This window comes from Xiphophorus maculatus, chromosome 4 (genome assembly GCF_002775205.1).
Source record: "Xiphophorus maculatus strain JP 163 A chromosome 4, X_maculatus-5.0-male, whole genome shotgun sequence".
NCBI lineage: Eukaryota > Metazoa > Chordata > Actinopteri > Cyprinodontiformes > Poeciliidae > Xiphophorus > Xiphophorus maculatus.
In genome coordinates, this window is record NC_036446.1 from 21,441,505 (window position 1) to 21,459,624 (window position 18,120).

General features: G+C 37.6%; 1 protein-coding gene across 1 annotated transcript; it reads right to left on the reverse strand.

The window, feature by feature from the left end:
- Positions 1-4,048: 4,048 nt before the first annotated feature.
- Positions 4,049-12,517, reverse strand: LOC102218296 (ephrin-B2a). The gene is made up of 5 exons (XM_023332824.1): positions 12,240-12,517; positions 11,381-11,664; positions 10,308-10,400; positions 6,165-6,263; positions 4,049-5,010 (listed from the first exon to the last, which is right to left on the reverse strand). Exons 1-5 carry the CDS (start codon positions 12,344-12,346, stop codon positions 4,616-4,618), a joined length of 978 nt encoding a protein of 325 aa, XP_023188592.1. The 5' UTR covers positions 12,347-12,517; the 3' UTR covers positions 4,049-4,615.
- Positions 12,518-18,120: the final 5,603 nt, after the last annotated feature.

The window sequence follows — 18,120 nt, forward strand, 5'->3', positions numbered from 1 at the left end:
GGAACCATCAAACTAAATACTGTACTGCAATGACACGATTATTGTGAATGGTAAGAGGAAATTCTTGCTTCCCTATCACTGAGGTTTCAAATTGGTTAGTTTTGCCGCAGTGGTCAGCAAAGGGAACGAAAAAGCAGGTGCCAGGCCTTGTGCCACGGGTTTTATATTCCCCATTCAACACAGGCTGGTGGTCAATTAGGTAAGATAAAGACCGATCACAAGATTTGGTCGACTTTATCGAGAAGTCTGCATTAAACTCTAATCCCAAGTCACCTGACACTGACAGAGAACTGGACAGCAGCTCGCCCCGACTGCTCTTCTCCACTCCACACTGTGGGAGTGGGAGCGCTCAGTCATGACCCCCAACCCCCTACACAAAGCCAGTAGTTCCTCTGCATATGGAAGTGAGGTGGGGGGTGGGTGGACACGGGGAGGTTGTAGACTTCACATCATCCCATGGGGTCAGATAAAAGCTTACAGCTCTCCTTCTTTAGACCTCCCCCTCTGCCCTGAGTGCCGGCTGCTCTGCACAAGTGCTGTAAAAGATTTATCGGCAAACCCTAAAGCAACTTTTCAAGATAGTTTAAATGTACTTAATGCAAGTAGCACATTCAGACAAGACATGACATTGATATAAATACATATTAAAAATGTATCTTATCTTAACAAAGAGTGTTTTTTTCCAGATTTGAAAGACAACCAAAAAACAGGTAACAGTTTTCAATGCAAGTATGTACTTGATATCCAAAACATCCCCTCAGATAGCTTGAGCACTTCTTCTCCTCCATTCTAAAACGGCCCACCACATAAGCCCCTCCCACATCAGGGGCCGTGAGCCCGGGGGTCTCTGTTTTGTTCTTCCTATAGAAGCCTGACCGCTATTGTCTCAGCACGACCCCGGGGTCAACTGAACTCACCTCGCCCGGCCACGACCCATTCAGATGTGAAGCTTCACACGGGATAAAACCATCTCTAAAGGATCCTTTAAGGCGAGGGGGTGGTCAGACGCTTGCGCACACACACACCCATACACACACACACACACACGCACACACACGCGCGCGTTCACATTAAACAAACACACCACCTTGGATCAAATGTGCTGCTTTAATGTATAAAAAAGCAATGTTCAACTCACTCACTTGACCAATTTCTGTTCAGATTACTGGATAAAATAATCAGAAACAGAGTAAGACTTTTAAAGTGGCTGCAACAGAGAAGATAGTTGCAGGAAGTCATAATGAAGTCATCTTTGACACATTTTTTCTTCTGTTCATTCAGATGCATCACCTTTCAGAAGGGAAAATTACATTTTGCTGCAGGACAAGAATGAGGCCATGCATCCCAGTCAGCTGCAGCTTTCCAGTTTACTGTTCATAGTTCCTACGCAGCCTGAAGGGCTGGAAATGTGTTTCAGTATTTTCTCGATATAAACTTCTATGAAAAAAGGAAAGATCAATTTAAAACTATTTGTGTTCTCATTGTCCGTCCGTCCGTCCGTCCGTCCTTCCTTCCGTCCTTCCTTCCTTCCTTCCTTCCTTCCTTCCTTCCTTCCTTCCTTCCTTCCTTCCTTCCTTCCTTCCTTCCTTCCTTCCTTCCTTCCTTCCTTCCTTCCTTCCTTCCTTCCTTCCTTCCTTCCTTCCTTCCTTCCTTCCTTCCTTCCTTCCTTCCTTCCTCTATTCCTTCTTTTCTGCCTTCCTTCCCTCTTTCTTTCCTTCCTTTCATTCTTCTTTCTTTACTTTCTTCCTTTTTGGTATCTTTCTTGCTTTCTTCCTTCCTGTCTTCTGTTTTTCTTTCCTGTCTTCCTTCCTGCCTTCCGTTCTTTCTTATGCCTTTGTTTCTTACCTTTTTCTACCTTTCTTTCTCTTTCTTCCCCTCTTCCTTCCATCCATCTTTCCTTTGTTCCTTCATTTGTTTGATTGTTTCTTCCCTCCTTTCTTTTTACTTTCTTTAATAACTTCTTTCATTCCTCTTTCTTCCCTCCTTCCTTTCTTTGTTTGTTCGTTCCTTCCTTCCTTCCTTTCTTCCTTCCTTCCTTCCTTCCTTCCTTCCTTCCTTCCTTCGTTCCTTCCTTCCTTCCTTCCTTCCTCCCTACCTGTTGATGTTGAATCTATGAAACCATGGATCTTCTACATGATCACAGGAAAAAAATTCCTGAAAATTTACAGCCACACAACAAATTCAATAAATAAATTGAATACAATCAAGGAGTTTCTCTTTATCTCTGAACAGAAACAGCTGAGCTCAGCACAAAGACTCTCCTGTTTGGCGTCTTGCTGTCAGAGACAACAATGTCCCCGGAGGAAAGGAAGCTCATGGAGGCTGACAGGTTGAAAATGTGCGCCATGATGTGGCTGAAGGAGCATGAAACATGTTCACTCATGAGCGCCTCGCACATCGCCACGGGAGACAGAGCGACAGTTAAATGAGTGTTTTTACATAAATACGTTTTCTTTACATGAGCTGGTGGTTTGAGAGCTTTTAGGCACAACACACACATGTGCTGCTCTGCCAAGAAAGCACTTCAATTGTTCAACTCAGTCATGAGTGAGAAAGTTAAGTGAGAACAGGACAATATTTTCTTTCCCTCTCATATCACACAACTTTGTTTCTTTTTCTTAAAATTGCACCAACTAGGGAGGTGAAAAGCATTCCTGGCAATTTTTCAGCAGTGAATAATTTACATTGAACTACTGTAGTTTTGTTCACATTTTTATCTGTTGAAAACTATTCAAAATTATAATTTTGACTACAAGACGGTAAAGCACCTTTTGATGAATAAGAGGCATTTTTCAGTTTCTAATTTAATCAACATTTCCCAAGAAATTATTCACCGAGATAACAGAACCAACTGTACAAAAGTCTTGAATCATTTTTTTTTTAGTCTCTCCTCAGCAGCCAAACATCTTTGTAATATTTTAGAAACAGCCTTGTTCAAGTTTTCTTCAGGATTCCTGAAAGTCTTGGAGTCTTTGGAGTTTTGTTTTGTTCCACTCTTGATGTGTCCACTTCCTGCTTTCAGATACATATTTTTTTTTTTTGAACAAATGAACTTTTCATTCTTATTATTCATAATTTCATAACTGCTTACAACCTGTTGTTTTCTATGTAGCTCTCTGTTGCAAGAAAATATGGTTATGTGACTCTAGTAAATGTTATCAACCTTGTTTTAGTTTGATCTCAAAGCCTCTTCCTAGGCAATGACCGGAAGTAAGGCCACTGCAATATAAAATCTTCACAAAGATTTTATATCTTTCTGAAGATATAAAATCTTATCTTAAATTCACTGAAATTATGTATTTTGTGAATATTTTGATGTTTATTTATATAAAATATTTAAGAGAAACAGAAAGATAAATCAGAAGCCGTCAATCAACTTTAAAAAGGCTTTTAATTTAAAGGATTTAGCGCTGAGTTTAACTTTCCTGGAACCTCATACAATTTGACAACAACATTTAGACACATTTAGACATTGTGTAAACAGTAATCTTTCAGAAGAACATTTTTTTCCTGTCCCAATAGACTGAAAAGTGCTAAAGACAAAACAATTTGACTGAAAAAAACAGTTTTTAGTGTCAACAAGGTGATTTCCTGAAGCACTGTTGAAAATAGACCAACTGAGGAATTATGGATCTCTTGTTCTTTTGTTTCTTTTCACGTCTGGTGTATCTTCTTTAGTGCACTCTATAGTATGTTGCCCTGGTAAGAGGACTGACTTGATCTGGACTGAACTGAACTAAACAAGTACCTTAAGGAAGTTAAAAAGACCTCCAAAAACTGCCAATAACTTTGTGGCCACTTTGAGAGATTATTAGAAAGTCTGGGCTCTTAGGTTCAATCTATAAAGAAAACACGTTTTCTTAAACAAAAACCACAAAGTCCTTTTAAAAGCAGTGCCGGGGCTTTAACTCTGAATGTAAATATTATTGGCCTCCGAAACAATGGATGAGTTGTTGTCATGGGTAACACATTGTTGCATATAACAGTCATAATCTAAACATCTTGTTAATTTTGTGAGCACCAGAAAAGGAATGTTCTGCAACTTCTGCTCTGATTCATGTTTTCATGTTATCTTTATCATGTGTTTACACAGACAGAAGGCAGAGCTGGAAAATTTACAAACTTAATTATTAATTTAAAGACTGATTTCTAATTTACTTTATTAAAGATTATTGTTCACTTCACAGCTTTTCAGACAGGTTTACACAAAATGTTTTTTGAAGAAAAAAAAAAGTAGCATGTTTGTGAGTGCAATATTCTTCTGTCAATAAGTTATAAATGTATCAATAAGTTAAATAAAACACAGTTAAACCTGCCACAGATTGTGACAGAAAAAAAACATATTATAATAAATAAAGCTGTTTACTCTGTTAACCATATCTAAGGGAGTACATCTACTGAATGATATGCTAAGAGCCTGCCTTCCGCTGAGATTGTCTCAAATCCTTCCACAGTATTTTGTGCATTTGTTCCAGTGTTGCTAAGCAAAAAGACAGGTGTCTCTGCAGGCCATAAAAACAGTGCAATCCAGCTTTTAACACACACGACTCACATTAGCTTAAACTTGACAGCTGGAGTAGTGTTGTATTTCAGAAGAAGTCATTAGAGGAGCTTATTAGACTTTGTAGTAGACGTTGGTGGGGCTCTGAGGCATTATCTCCTGAACTATATACACAGGAGGGCCATATTCGCCACTCACACGCTCGTAGTGACGGCAGATCACACTTTCGGAAGGCCGCAGAGGGAAGACAACCTCGCTGCGGTCTGAGCCGTCATTGTCGCTGCTAAAGCTGTCCCGCTTTGGCACAGCCAAAGTGCTGAGGGATACGGAGGCAGGCGGCTGGTGCTGCTGCTGCCGCTGGCGGTCAGGAACACGGCGACGTTGATAGTACCTCCACAGCACCACTAAAACAACTACAATGACCAGCAGGAGGCTCAAGCTGCAGGAAATGACCCACACAATGAGTCCTGGCCCAGACGTGTCAGTCTGTCCGGCTTCAGAACCCACATCTACCATGGGACATGGAGAAGAGACAAAAAAAAACAAGTACATCAGAGGGAGAGCATGTATGAAGCAGAAGTTTCAGGATTTTACTTTATTCACCCCAAAAAAATAAACACGACACCAAAGGTTAAAGGTCTCAGTAGTTTTTGTTTGATAATTAAACAAAAAGCAAATTGCTTTTGACAACTTTCAGAAAACGGAACTTGCTGTCTGGAGTTCAGTAAAAGTCAGATAAAATGTGGGACACATGCTGCGTTTCTGTTGGATTCATAAATGCCACCTCTAATTAGTCTCTGTTATTACAGCTGAACTCTGATAAAACGTGATGACTGTAATGAAGCCACAACTGGATATTTTAGCCACCTTGGCACACGTCAGCCTAAGAAATCGGGCTTAGAGTTGAATTTAGGTATGGGTTTATCACAGCTCCATTGAATCGAGCATCATAAGCAACAAGTGATTCTAAACTGCTCTTATCATTTAAGCAACTCAGACTTATGGTTTAAAAGAAAAACTGAACTGGGGATTATTGATTATTGTTTATGCATTTGTTTAGGCTTACCTGGATTACTGTAATTATTTCTTTATCTGTTTTCACAAATCAGTTTTAGCTCAACTTCAGAGTCATACAAATGAGTGAGTCCTCTTCACTCCAGTTTTAGCTTTTTTGCAAATGTTAGCACAACTTTTCAGGGTTCTAAATAAATAATCTCCATAATTTGTTGTCTGAGAGTCTCTTGGACTCTTGAATCTTTCCTCTTTCTTACACACTGGCTGCCCTGCAGGGTTTGAGCCTTCAAGTTAGTGGCACCTACCTCTATCCATTCAATGAAAAGACACCGACAGCTCATAAAAGTAGCTGCTGTAACCTCAGATTTATATCCTTATTGTTTCTGAATTTTAAAATCAATTGGAATAATTAGTATGTTGATTTTAATCATACTATTCTCTTATTTTGTGTGAATTACTTCTGTGCTTTTATCCGTGGAAAGTACATTATAAATAATTATTATCTTTACTTACAAGCTAAAATTGGTATCAGCCATTAAAAAGTTATTTTTCACATCTCTAATTAATAAAGCACACATTCAAATGGATTTGATTTAAATATCCAAGATTTTGCTGCAAAACAGATTTATTATACTTTCTACATTCTTGCCTTTCGAGAAGACATCCTTGGTCTTGGTCTTGGTCTTTGGTGGTGCAGGTGGGAACCTGGTTGGTGACTCCTGAAGCGTTAAAAGTGAATCAGAGGAGTCTGGAATATAAAGCACATCACATGGAGCACATTAGAAAGAGCACACACGTCTTCAGATGCACCGTGTAGGTGGGTTCATGTCACGTAACGAGTCGGTGAACATCACTGAAACCACAGTGATGTCGTTCCTGTGGTTAGTCATTATTGTTTCACGTCAGTGTGTAAGTATAAAGAAAAAACTAAAAGAGGTAAATGCAGATTTGGGTCAAATAGAAGTGGAAAAAAAGAGTTTCTAACCCAATCAAGCCACAGCAAAGTTCTGCTTTCAATCATGACTGGGACTTTAATTTTTCTTGCCTGGAAAAATTATAATTTTAAGCACCTACATAAGGATAGGATAGATGGCAAAATGAAACCTGTTCTGATGACTTAAATGTTATGATGTTTTTATTGAATCAACATAAAATAATGTGTTTCTAAAATAAAATAAATGTTACTGTGCCCATTTGCAGCCGAAGGTCAGTTTGTTTACAGGTCCAAATGGATTTCTAAAGCTAAAATTACAAAGGTAGCTAATTATATAACAAGCAAAAAAAAAAAGAAAGAAAAAAAATATGGACACAAAATAATAAAACATAAAATGAAGAAAAGTACTGACCAGAATGGGATGTGTACACTGATGTGCATCTAGGTTAGCAAAATTACAGAAACATTTTTAACAGGATAACAAAAATCCCTACAATAATTTAACCATTTTATAACAGCAAAGCTGGGCCCTTTTAAATAAATAGAAACATTTTGTAAAAATATGTTCGGCATTCTATTGACTTATCTGTTAACATATTTTTTGTGTTTCGACTGCTGCTGAGGTTGGTTTTACTCACCACACCTGGAATAAAGCATTCAACACAAAGTCACTTTTACAAAAGAAAGCATAAAACTTTCAAAGCTTTAAAAATGTTACATGTTTCTTTAACTTCACAAGGTTGCCCTTGGATTGCTTATAATTTAAACCTACAGAAAATGAAAAATGAAAATGAAGTGTTATCTTAAAGTCCAAAATAACCATTGAAAGGTTAATTTGTTCCATCAGTGAAGCTTCTGACAGTAGAGGAGAATAATCAGTCAATATTCAGCAATACCCAAATCATTTTTTGTATGACTAATCAAACAGAAACATATATTACATGGGGTTTTTTTTGTTTATTTTTAATCCAAAAAAACGAGAAGTCTGACAGAAAACCAGTCAGTAATTTTGGAGTTTCTATTTATTTATTATTGTTTATTTACAGCGCTGTAAATACATTTCAGATTTCTTCTAATTTTCCCTTCTTTTTACTCTTATGTGTTTTTGAGCTTCAAACAAACTATTATATCACACGAAGATAACCCAAACACAAAACGTAGTTTTGTATTAATGATTTCATTCTTTGAGGAAAATAGTTAACTCAACCAACCTGGCTCTATGTGAAAAATAATCATCCTCAAATCTAATAAGGGGTTGTGCCACTGTCAATAGTTTGATAGTTGACCACAACTACCATCAAGCATTTTCAGCAGCATTCAACGAGTCTTTACTGTCACTGTGGCTTGTTGAACTCCCACAGCATTAGAAATGGCTTTAACCCCTCCCAGCCTGATTAATTGATTCTCACCTCTTTCTAGATTTCTAAAAAAATCAGCGCACGTTTTGCTTTTGAGATCTTTTTGTCTGCTTCGTGATGCCTGACAGAGTCTGTTGAATTATTTCTTAATTTTACATTAACCAAGCTTGTGTGTGGCTGGAGAAACTGAACCAGCTTGACAAAAAAAATCAACCAATAGCATCAGAATTAAACAAGAGATGCAACTACTTTTTCAAACTGAGCCAGCTGGGTTTGGATTTCTGTTTTCTCTAGTCAAATAGCTTTCTCTCATAAAAGCTGCTTTTTGTGTTTACTCAAGTTTTGTTTATCTGACATTGACATTTTTTTGAGAATCTAAAATATTTAAATGAGTCAAAAAGCAAAATGTTTAAGGGAACAAATGTCTTTTTACAGCAGTGTAAAGAACATGTTGGTTGAATGTTTTTAATGAGAACTTAATTTACCACTTCAAAACAATAAAACCTTTAAAAAAATCCATAAGTTGTGCTGTTATTTTGTCATTTGTAGAACAAACAAAACATTATGACTACTAGTTCAGCTCCCACTGAAGCTACCTGTATATTGTTGTAAGTTAGAAGGATGATTGTTAGTTGGTGTAATCCATACAATATATATGTGGTTCATATTAGACTTCTAAAAGGTTATGACCACTTTATGTTGCTAATATTTTAAGCATGCAGTAGTGACGAGAAACTGGAAAATCCCTGTATCTGAGTGACACGTCATCATGGCAACAAATAGCTGACTTCTCTTTAACATTTGTACAAACGCCATTGAAAAGAATTTGCATGTTTTCACTATTTTGAGAAATTGAAAGCTAATTTACATGTTGCTCAAAGAACCTGTAGCTGTTTCCTCCAAAATGACAGAGCTGACAATTCCTGATATTTCTTATTTGCACAAAAACAGAAAACATAGCGTCAGTAAAATGTTCAGTCTATTTAAAAAATGCATAAGCTGTACTGGAGTGTTTTGAAGGGGCTCCTTTAGGACCTCGACGCTCTGACATTTACAAAAGAGCACCAATTAAAAGCAGAAAAAAAAACCCATCAAGTCATTGCGAACAACCTTGTCTTTTACAATTTGATGAAAATATTAAAAAGAAAGAATAATGTATCTCCGAGATGTGACGACTGTATTGTTTATGCAATTTTACTAAAGGGTGGGTATTTGTTTTTACACCCCTGCAGCAGCTTCAACCTGCAGCAAGAGGAAAAATGAGAGCCCAAAAGCCTCCATATATAAATCAATGCACGAGGCTCTGAGCATTTCCTTAAACATAAATCTATATCATGACCTTTGCATGTACAGCAAATAAACTGAAACAGACTGTTCTGATTTATTTCCATTATAGATATGTGATTTCTGCCTCCATGAGTTAACATTTCGGTTCCAGTAACATAACCATGCACCCTGTTAGGTCTCGCTTCAGTGAATAATCATTAATTCACCACTGACTCTTATTTAAACTTCCCGAGCACACATTTTGATATTCACTTGCGACGTAGCCACCCGAACATGTCTGAGTTTCGGTTTTACACGCACCACATGCTCAAGCAAATCCAGTACATCCGTGGCGGCGCCCAAACCATTCTACATGACTCGCAACACGGCTAGAGATTAAAAACAAGATTTCAACTAAATCGCACAGTTAAACTTCTTTTTTTTTTGGCAATAAAAAAGGTTTGTTTACACAAGTAATGTTTATAAACACAGCATGAAATATTTTCAAGTTATCATCAGCACAAGAAGCACATGAAAAGCTGATTTTTCATCTCTAATGCGGATTAAATGAATAATTTATACAAATAACACTTCACATACCAGCGATAAAAAAAAAACAGGACAGAAAAATATACAGAAAGCTTGCATCTGTTTAATATCTAAGTAAGTGGTTTTCATGCAGCACAAGCATTTATACTGAAATGTTTCTTTACATATATGCTTATCTGATGAAAGTATGACAATATGAAACAAGGTGCTTTTCTGTGAACAATTCCTGACAGTGAATTTAAAGTAAGCGGAGACATATTATGTGAGCCTATTTTATTAAAAAAAATGTATTCAGTGCATGTGATAAGAGCATAAATTGACACAACTGAATGGTTATCTATTTTGGAATTAATATCAGGAGGAGAAATAGAAAAAGAGCTTTGACTGCAATTTCAAATGAGGGATAATACTGATAGCAGTAATCTGCTTCTGGTTTAAACAAGAGATTGTTTTAAAAAACTCAGTAATTCATGCTGACAATCTCTTTCTGAGAGAATGGGCCCATGATCAGATTATTGGAAATCAAACAGAGATGATATTATTGCATTACCAGTGTAACCTTTGAGAGCAAAACAACTGTTGCCATTTATTCGTTTGACTGCACAAATCCGGCTCTGTGCACGTGCGTGAATGTGTGTGTGCACATCTTTGTTCGTGAACACTAAAATAAACGCATGCTGCTTACTCTGGCCGACTCTCAGCACCAGTTTCATGGATTTGGTCCTGCACACCCCTCCTTTGGTATTATCCAGCCCTCTCAGAGATCCTGTGGAGGTGGCTGGAGAGCAAAACCAAGAGACAAATGTTCAGTCAACTCAAAGGAATAAGCATAAGACACGACTTGAAGGCAATTGATTGTTCCAGGGCAGTCTTGCATGATTCCCTCACAAGTGAGACGGTAGTTACATGTAAAGCCGCGTTTTGCAACACCCTGACCCCAATAGTGATTAAATATGTCTCAAGATATTCCAAGACAGTATCTAGAATTGAAATTTTAATGCAGAACTGCAGCATTAGGCTGCATTACTTTGAGCTGTGTGCAGCTAATAAAGTGGAAACTGAGGGTAATATTCTCATTAAACCGACTAACCAATGACTTCTGCTCTATGCGCAGCCTTGGCATAAAAATTGAGATGAATAAAACATTAATTCAGCCTTTTTTAAGAAGCAACTCTCATTGCAGAAACCCAACTTCCATTGAAAAAAAAACCCTCCTCTCTTAACACACACACACACACGCCCACACACACTCCAAGAACTCTGTTTCACCCCTGTCACTCACATACACATACACTTGTTAGGAGCATTTAGGTCAGATAACATTTCACAGGCTACAGGCCACGTTGCAGTGAAAGCTCCCATCAAATCTGCCTGATGCTGTAAAAGCCTTGAGTGATTTGGGGCATGTAAGCCCCTGGAATCACACGGGCCTCCCAAAGCCAATTCTGGCGTAGGAGCGTGGCGCGGTGGTGGGCGAGGCTACATGGTCGGGCTTGCTTTCTATCTCATGCATCACTTGCCACTGAGATGCTGCCTTAACCGACAGCGGTCCAATAACGAGGCCACGATGGTTTTCTTTTCTTTTCTTTTCTCTTTTTTTTTTGATCCTTACTCAAAGTGACAAACTAAGAGGGAGAGATGAGTATGATGTCCTCATCACACCCTGGAAATGAGAAAAAAAAGAAAAAAAAGAGAAATGCTCTCAGACTGATTGAAGTGGCATTCCACCTGTAGGAGCCTCACATCTCCTTGACTTACAGGTGATGTAATAGTCCTTCCCCTTGAGGAACTCCAGGCCCCAGAGGTTTGGGCTGAACTCCTGAAACTTGAATGTGAACTTGACATCCTGGTCAGGCTTGTCACAGTTCAGCAAGGGGGTGTCAGTCTTGGCCACGCCGCAGCTCTCCATCTGACTTTTGGTCACCAGGTAGACTTTGTAGAACTCCTCTGTCCTCCCTGAGGAGGGGTCAGCCCGGGGGCACACGATGTCCATCTTGTCCCCTATCTGAGGGTAGAGCACCAAACCCTGACCGGGAGTGAATCTGGGAAGGTAAGAAACAAAGAGATCTACATTAACTCAAAATGAACTTTAAAAAGGCAGGCTTTGATATAAAATTCTTTGCTCAGACTAATGAATCATACAGTAGCGGTGCTTTTAGCAGGATATCAACAGCCGAAGGTCCATTTTTTCTCCAAGTTCTTGAACATCTCAAATGAACCAATAACTTAGAAGCCCCAGATTCTTGATTTTATTTAGATCAGAAGTTACTTTTTTTTCTGATTTTAAAGCATGATTGAATTGCGGCAAGTTTATGTCAAAGAAATCATTTTGAAACTAAGAGTTTTCTCTGAACTTCTGATGAGGGTCTTCTATACTAAAAAGTTACAGAATAAATTTAGAAGTAAACAGTATGTCTGCAGAATCAAAGAACTAAATCTAACACGCTTGACCCAGAAAATCTTAGAAATGACTTTTAAAAACAATCTTTTAGAAAAGTTTTTATTATCAGATGCAACCCCGCAGCCAAATTTCACCCCTCGAAGTGCATACCAAAAACAATAAATCTTGATAGTAATAATAATTGCACAGAGAGGCACGAGTTTCTCATCTTCTTACTTCGAGTTGGAGCTGCTCCAGTGGATCGACTCCAGCGTGACGCCCCGGCAGGAGCAAACGATGGCGAGCAGGATCACGGCGCCGCAGCTCCGTGCGCGTCCCCCCATCACGGGAAAGGCACCGCGGGCAGACTATCATAAAAAGCAGCCAAAACTGTCCGGCATCTGTCGCCTCTGCATGTCTCCCGTGGATCCAGGTGAGCGCGGGGAACAACACATACCTGAGGACAACCCCGCCGAGTTACGAGTCTCCTTCTCCTCACAGCTGAGCGAGATGCTAAACATTGCGCGTAACTCTGGCCACAAAGTCATTCATGTGACGAGATGTGCGTAAAGTGAGGCGGGAGACTGTGCGAAGTGTTGTAGTCTGACCGACCGGGCCGCCCTTACACACGCAGCCTCTCTCTCATGCGTGGGAGAGTAATGGGGGAGCGTTGAGCTATTGGTCAATTTAGTCACAAAGTCAGCGGAAGGTTATGAAGTAGCGTTTCAAAAGTAACACAGGGTTGTTTCGTCAAGCTCTGAAACCCTTATACTTTATTATTAAAGACCAAGCTTAAAAAAAAAAAACTTTTAGGTAATCTTCCTAACTTCCCTCTGGTGATTGGACCAGCAGCCTGCAGACACTGAAACACTGAATTTATCTTTGTCTTCATTAAATGCATCAAATCTAAGATTCCTAAACCTTTTGGTGTATAAATGCATCACCACCATTTTCTACTTCTTTAAGACAAGATTTTCAAGATTTTTAAAAAATCTAATGTGTATAAAGTCAGAGATGGAGATGGCTTCATAGATGTCTCCATCACACCTGATACAGCTTCAGAAGAGCTGTGTAGGACAAACAGCATAGAGACAGGCGAGCTAAGCTTGTGGAAAGACTATTAGACAGCATATTAAAAAGACTGGAGGCTGAAATTGCTGATAATTATGTAAATGTGATTTCTTGGTTTTTCTAATTTCAATACATTTGCAAGATACTGAAGAAAAATTCCACATTGTCATGATGGGATATTTGTGCGTAAGATTTTGAGAAAAGATTAATTTGGAATAAGGTTGTAACATCACAAAATGTGGAGAATGAATAATTTCCGGATATAAATGGACTTTATAAAATATACATGTACATGTAAAAATATGACCAGTCACTGTTTGCTCCAATTACATCTGCAAGCTGCTAGGGTTATACATTTTATTCACATACAGAGACTGAGATTTTTCTATTAGCAAAATTACTCAAACTCTGTCACATGGGATGGAGAGTATTTGTAAACATAAACTTTTAAATCTCATCACAGATTCCCAGTTGGATTTGTGTCTGAACTTGACCAGACCATTCAAAACCATGTCAAAATTCAACAAAAAATTTTTTTGTAAAAGTTTCTGCTTATTTTTTTAATAACTGCTCAACAATAAACTAAACATGCAATGTTATTGTTAGATGAATAAAGTAGTAGTGATTTTCAGTGAAGAGCCAAAACTAAAAACGGTAAAGAGTTTGTGAATTTTTATTTTTTATTTTTTGGGGGGGGAGGAGGATAATAGTCTGTTCTCAGCACTAAGAACAGGATTTTTTGGCTGGTGTTTCTGTAAAATCACAACAAAGATGGGTTTGTGTCATCATCATTGGACATTTACTCTTTACTATGAAACCTTATATCAAAACTATTTTTTGTCATTTAAAATCTACTTCATGGACTTGTCTTTGCAAATTGTACCATTCTGTATTCCAGTTGAGGTCCAATTTCAAGGCGAAGAAACTTTGGACATCTCTATAATCCCAACAATAATCCAGTAACAAAATCTGTTCATATAAGAGCATGCTATTGCTTCTAAGATGTTTATAGGTAAAATTGAATCCTGTTCAATTTTGTAAAGTTTGTGGTGTTTATGCACCCCAACTTTGAAAAAACAAACAAAAAAAAACAACTATCTCTATAAATAAAGATACACAGTGAAAAACAAACAGGCTTTTTACGTTTTTAGCTTATAATACTCTCTTCCTCTAAAAAAAGATGAAAAAAATCCATGGCTTGAAATTTTATAATGAGTTTTATCGTCTTTTTTTCAAAGATCAATGCACGGAGAGTCCTTGTTAAAAGGATTGATTGAAACTGGGCGCATTTTTTAAAGTCCACTCTATTCTCCATGTTACCAGTCAAGACGGTAATCCTCTCATTTTCAGGGAGGGTGGACTAATGACACAGTGGTTTAAGAGATTACAAGGGACTTCTGTCACAAGACTAAAGCTGCCCACACAGCGGCTGAGCAGCACAGAAATGTCTCCAGTTTCTGTCAGGTTGGACTGAGCTGCATGTGCTCTAAGTGCTGGAAACATTTGACATATATACATAATCCAGTTAAATCTCAACAGGACAATAGATGCAGTAATGTTTCCTCATGCAAACACAAAACTAAAACTTCAGACACTCAAACTCCAGAAAGATTAATTATTTTTTTTGTAAACTTTGGCTCTATGCAGACATATTCAAAACATAAGTTTCATAGATGAATACCAGTCCAAACCCTTGCTAAAAACATTCTCAACTAAACACTTTGGAAAAAGCAAACTAAAAAATACAGACAGTAATTACAATGTGAAACAAATTCTTGCAAATACTTTATTTTTTTTAAAAGTACCTTTCATACAGCTGCAGAGAAAGATTTGCTTTCTTTTTTTTCTGTGTACTGTCCACTCAGCAAATATTTTCTATACAGGAGTCAATTAATTCATGTGGTTTATGATGATTGATTTGCTCATTAAATCAAAAAGCTGAGGGGATATGATCCAAACCAAAAATACCCTGTCAACTGAAAAGCATACAAAAATGGTACAAAGATGATTAATAGACTGCAGAAGACTTATGATTCAATTTTTCACGTGTTCTGTGGTTTTAAGACTAATTGAGAGAGCTGATTTAAAATTGGAGTTTTAAAAACAAAAACAAAGACTTTTCTACATAATGCTGCAGATAATGCTGCAGCCCACTCATGGTCAATTTTGAGAACACTTATTATGGTTTTGCATTGACACAGAAATATAAATTTAAGTGTCATCAGCATACTGTATGGATAATGAAAGTGGGCTGAGAATGAAGCCTTGAGGAACCCCACATGGGATCCTTTTGCTTCTACTTCCACTTGCCAAGTGACACAAAGTAGTTCAGTGTGCCAAGGAAGATCTGAACTAACTTTGCAAACAATGCCATCCACCTTTCTAGTGGCTGGAAATCTGAGCTTCACTGAGAGCTGGTAAAATTATAACAGGGGCTTTAGATGTTTTGTTAGGACATGTCTTAATGGAAGGAGGGGGTGAGGCCATATGTTGAAAATTAACAAAAAACAAGAAGAAATACTTTAACACATTGAAATGTTCACTGACAAGACAGAATGGTCCCAAAGGCGTGCTCTATCAATCAGAAGAGCATCAGGGTAATCCTGGACAAAAGTTGGCCAAGAGCCTAATCTTGGAAAGATTGGAAAGACTTGGAAAATAGATGTGTTCAACTGGAATATGACAAAACAAGCTTAAAATAAAGATAGTCAGGTCATAAAAACACCTCTGTTGCCAAAAGTGAAATACATAATAAAAGCAAGTGTTTCTTTGCCTTGCTGTTTGCATTCTTTGACATTTAGGATGTCAATTTAGAGAAACAGTGAACCAGGACTGTTACAAACTGGATCAGAAATTGTCCAGTGCAATGAAGTTGATTACTTGTGAGAAAGAAAGTTTTCATCCTCATAAGAAACACCTGCACCTGGTCTAGGTGAGGTATTTTATAACAGAGATTTTCTTTAAAAAAGAAGTTTGATGTCCAGAGAGGACATTTTGTCTCATTTTGTCACAGAGTGACAAAATGAGACAAATAAAATAGTTTGAAGTTTTGAAGAAAAAAAAAAAGAAATTACCCAAATTAAGGTATAAGTTTCTAACATTCAAGTTGAATTGAAGCATCATTATTAAACATCCACACGTTATATTCCTCCTCTGCGTCATGTCTGTGGTCTCCAGTCACTTTACGGTGAAATCTCCCAGGGTAAAGATAATGCTACCATGTTAGGTGTCAGGAAATAGACAACCCCTATCACGATTAGCATTAACCTCAACCTGGGACTGTCCTCAGAGGTGGTTTCAGTTCCTTCACCGTTAGTTCTGAATATGTCCTGCAGGGGGCGACAGAAGGAAGCATTAGTGGTTCAGTTCAAAATTATTTTATGGCTTTGAGGTGAAATTCATTCACCTCAAAAAGAATAGACTAGCACTCGCGAATTTCTAGGTTTCAGCTAAGACAAAAAAAATCTCTCCATTCAATTTGCTGAAAGAATAGTATTTAAAAAAATCTATTTTAAAAATGTCTACAATTAACAAAAATTTTGAAAGTTAAAAGAAAAAATCTGATCTGAAAATGTGTGATTTCTGTCACTGTTTAAAGTCTCTCTTCAAATATCAGGTCTGAAATATGATTCAAACGGGCAATTTTTCAAGCAGCAGTCACTGTATTTATGTTTAGTAAAATTATTCTCTCTACGTTTCAGCTGTTTGTCACCTGGATGGTAGATGACAACGGCCAGAAGTGCAACTTAATTCAGTTGCCTGGACTTGATTACAGAGTCTGAAAGAGCAACTAGAATGGAGCAACTAGAGCTGGCCGTAAAGTTTCGAAAATGCTGAGCAGCAACAGGATGTAACAGATGCTGTCATGTAGACTAACTGACAAATGAGGAACTAATCGGTGACTTACTGCCAGGAAGAAAGTCTGCGTGTGCTAAGACTTTTAGCAATAATAGTGTCGTTATACTGACCTGTCTCTACATCTCCACCGCTTCCTCTCATTGTTCAGCCTTTCGCTCCTCTGTCGATTCTCCACCTTCTGTAATTGGCAGTCTCATTTTATATAGATGACAGTGACTCATGGAGAAATCCCCATTTCTCTTTCGCTTTAAAAAAAAAACTCCTCTATAAAATCAGACAGATGTGACATCATTCTATGTAAATGCAACCTACTGAAAAATGTACAAGGTCTTCTTATCCATACTACAATAAGAGCAATAAAAAAAAAAACTTTCACAGTCGTGACAGCAGTTTGACTGGAGCAGTTTTTGAGTTATTACAAGTGTCACATGTCAAACAGAACAAAAAACTCATTACAAGACTAGTTAAGAGTTTTGTTAGCATATGCAAACTGTGTCACCTTCGTACCCTCAATAAAATGTAAATGCAGTTAATGCAGTTTTCATGTGAATGGCTTTACATGCCAAAGAAACCCATTTTAATAACAATTTTAAACATAGTTCTGACTATGGATGGATGCATAATTAGATGTCAAGCGATAAACACATTCCTTTCCAGTGAAGAAGTATTTACCTTTGTTTTTGCTATTTTTATTACAGTTAAATGCTTAAAACTGTCATACAAATTTTAATACAGCACAAAGATTCCCTGAGTAAGTCGTAGTAATAGTAAGTAGTTTTCAAATCAAGATTTCATTGAAAGAAAAAATGCTTACCAAAACTGCTCTTAAAATTGTTCTGTTTGTGATTTTGTTACCCTTGGCAGCAACAGTTAAACTCAAGCTATTTTTAATATGTATTTTATATCATTTGATTCACTTAGCCTCGCTAAATTGTTCATCCTGCCACATTAGCCACCATGTTTCACTGTTGCTATGATGTTGGATACCTAAAATGCTGTGTTAGCTTAATGCCAGATGTAGCACAAGCCACGCCTTCCAAAAATGGCCACTTTTATCTTGAAACAGAACAGTTTTCTAAAAGTCTTGAGAATCATCAACATATTTTGTTTCGTTTTGTTTTGTTTTCGGCAAATAGTTTGTCTTTGTTTTTTTTTTTTTGGTTCTGTGTTGTTTTTACCAGGGAACTCT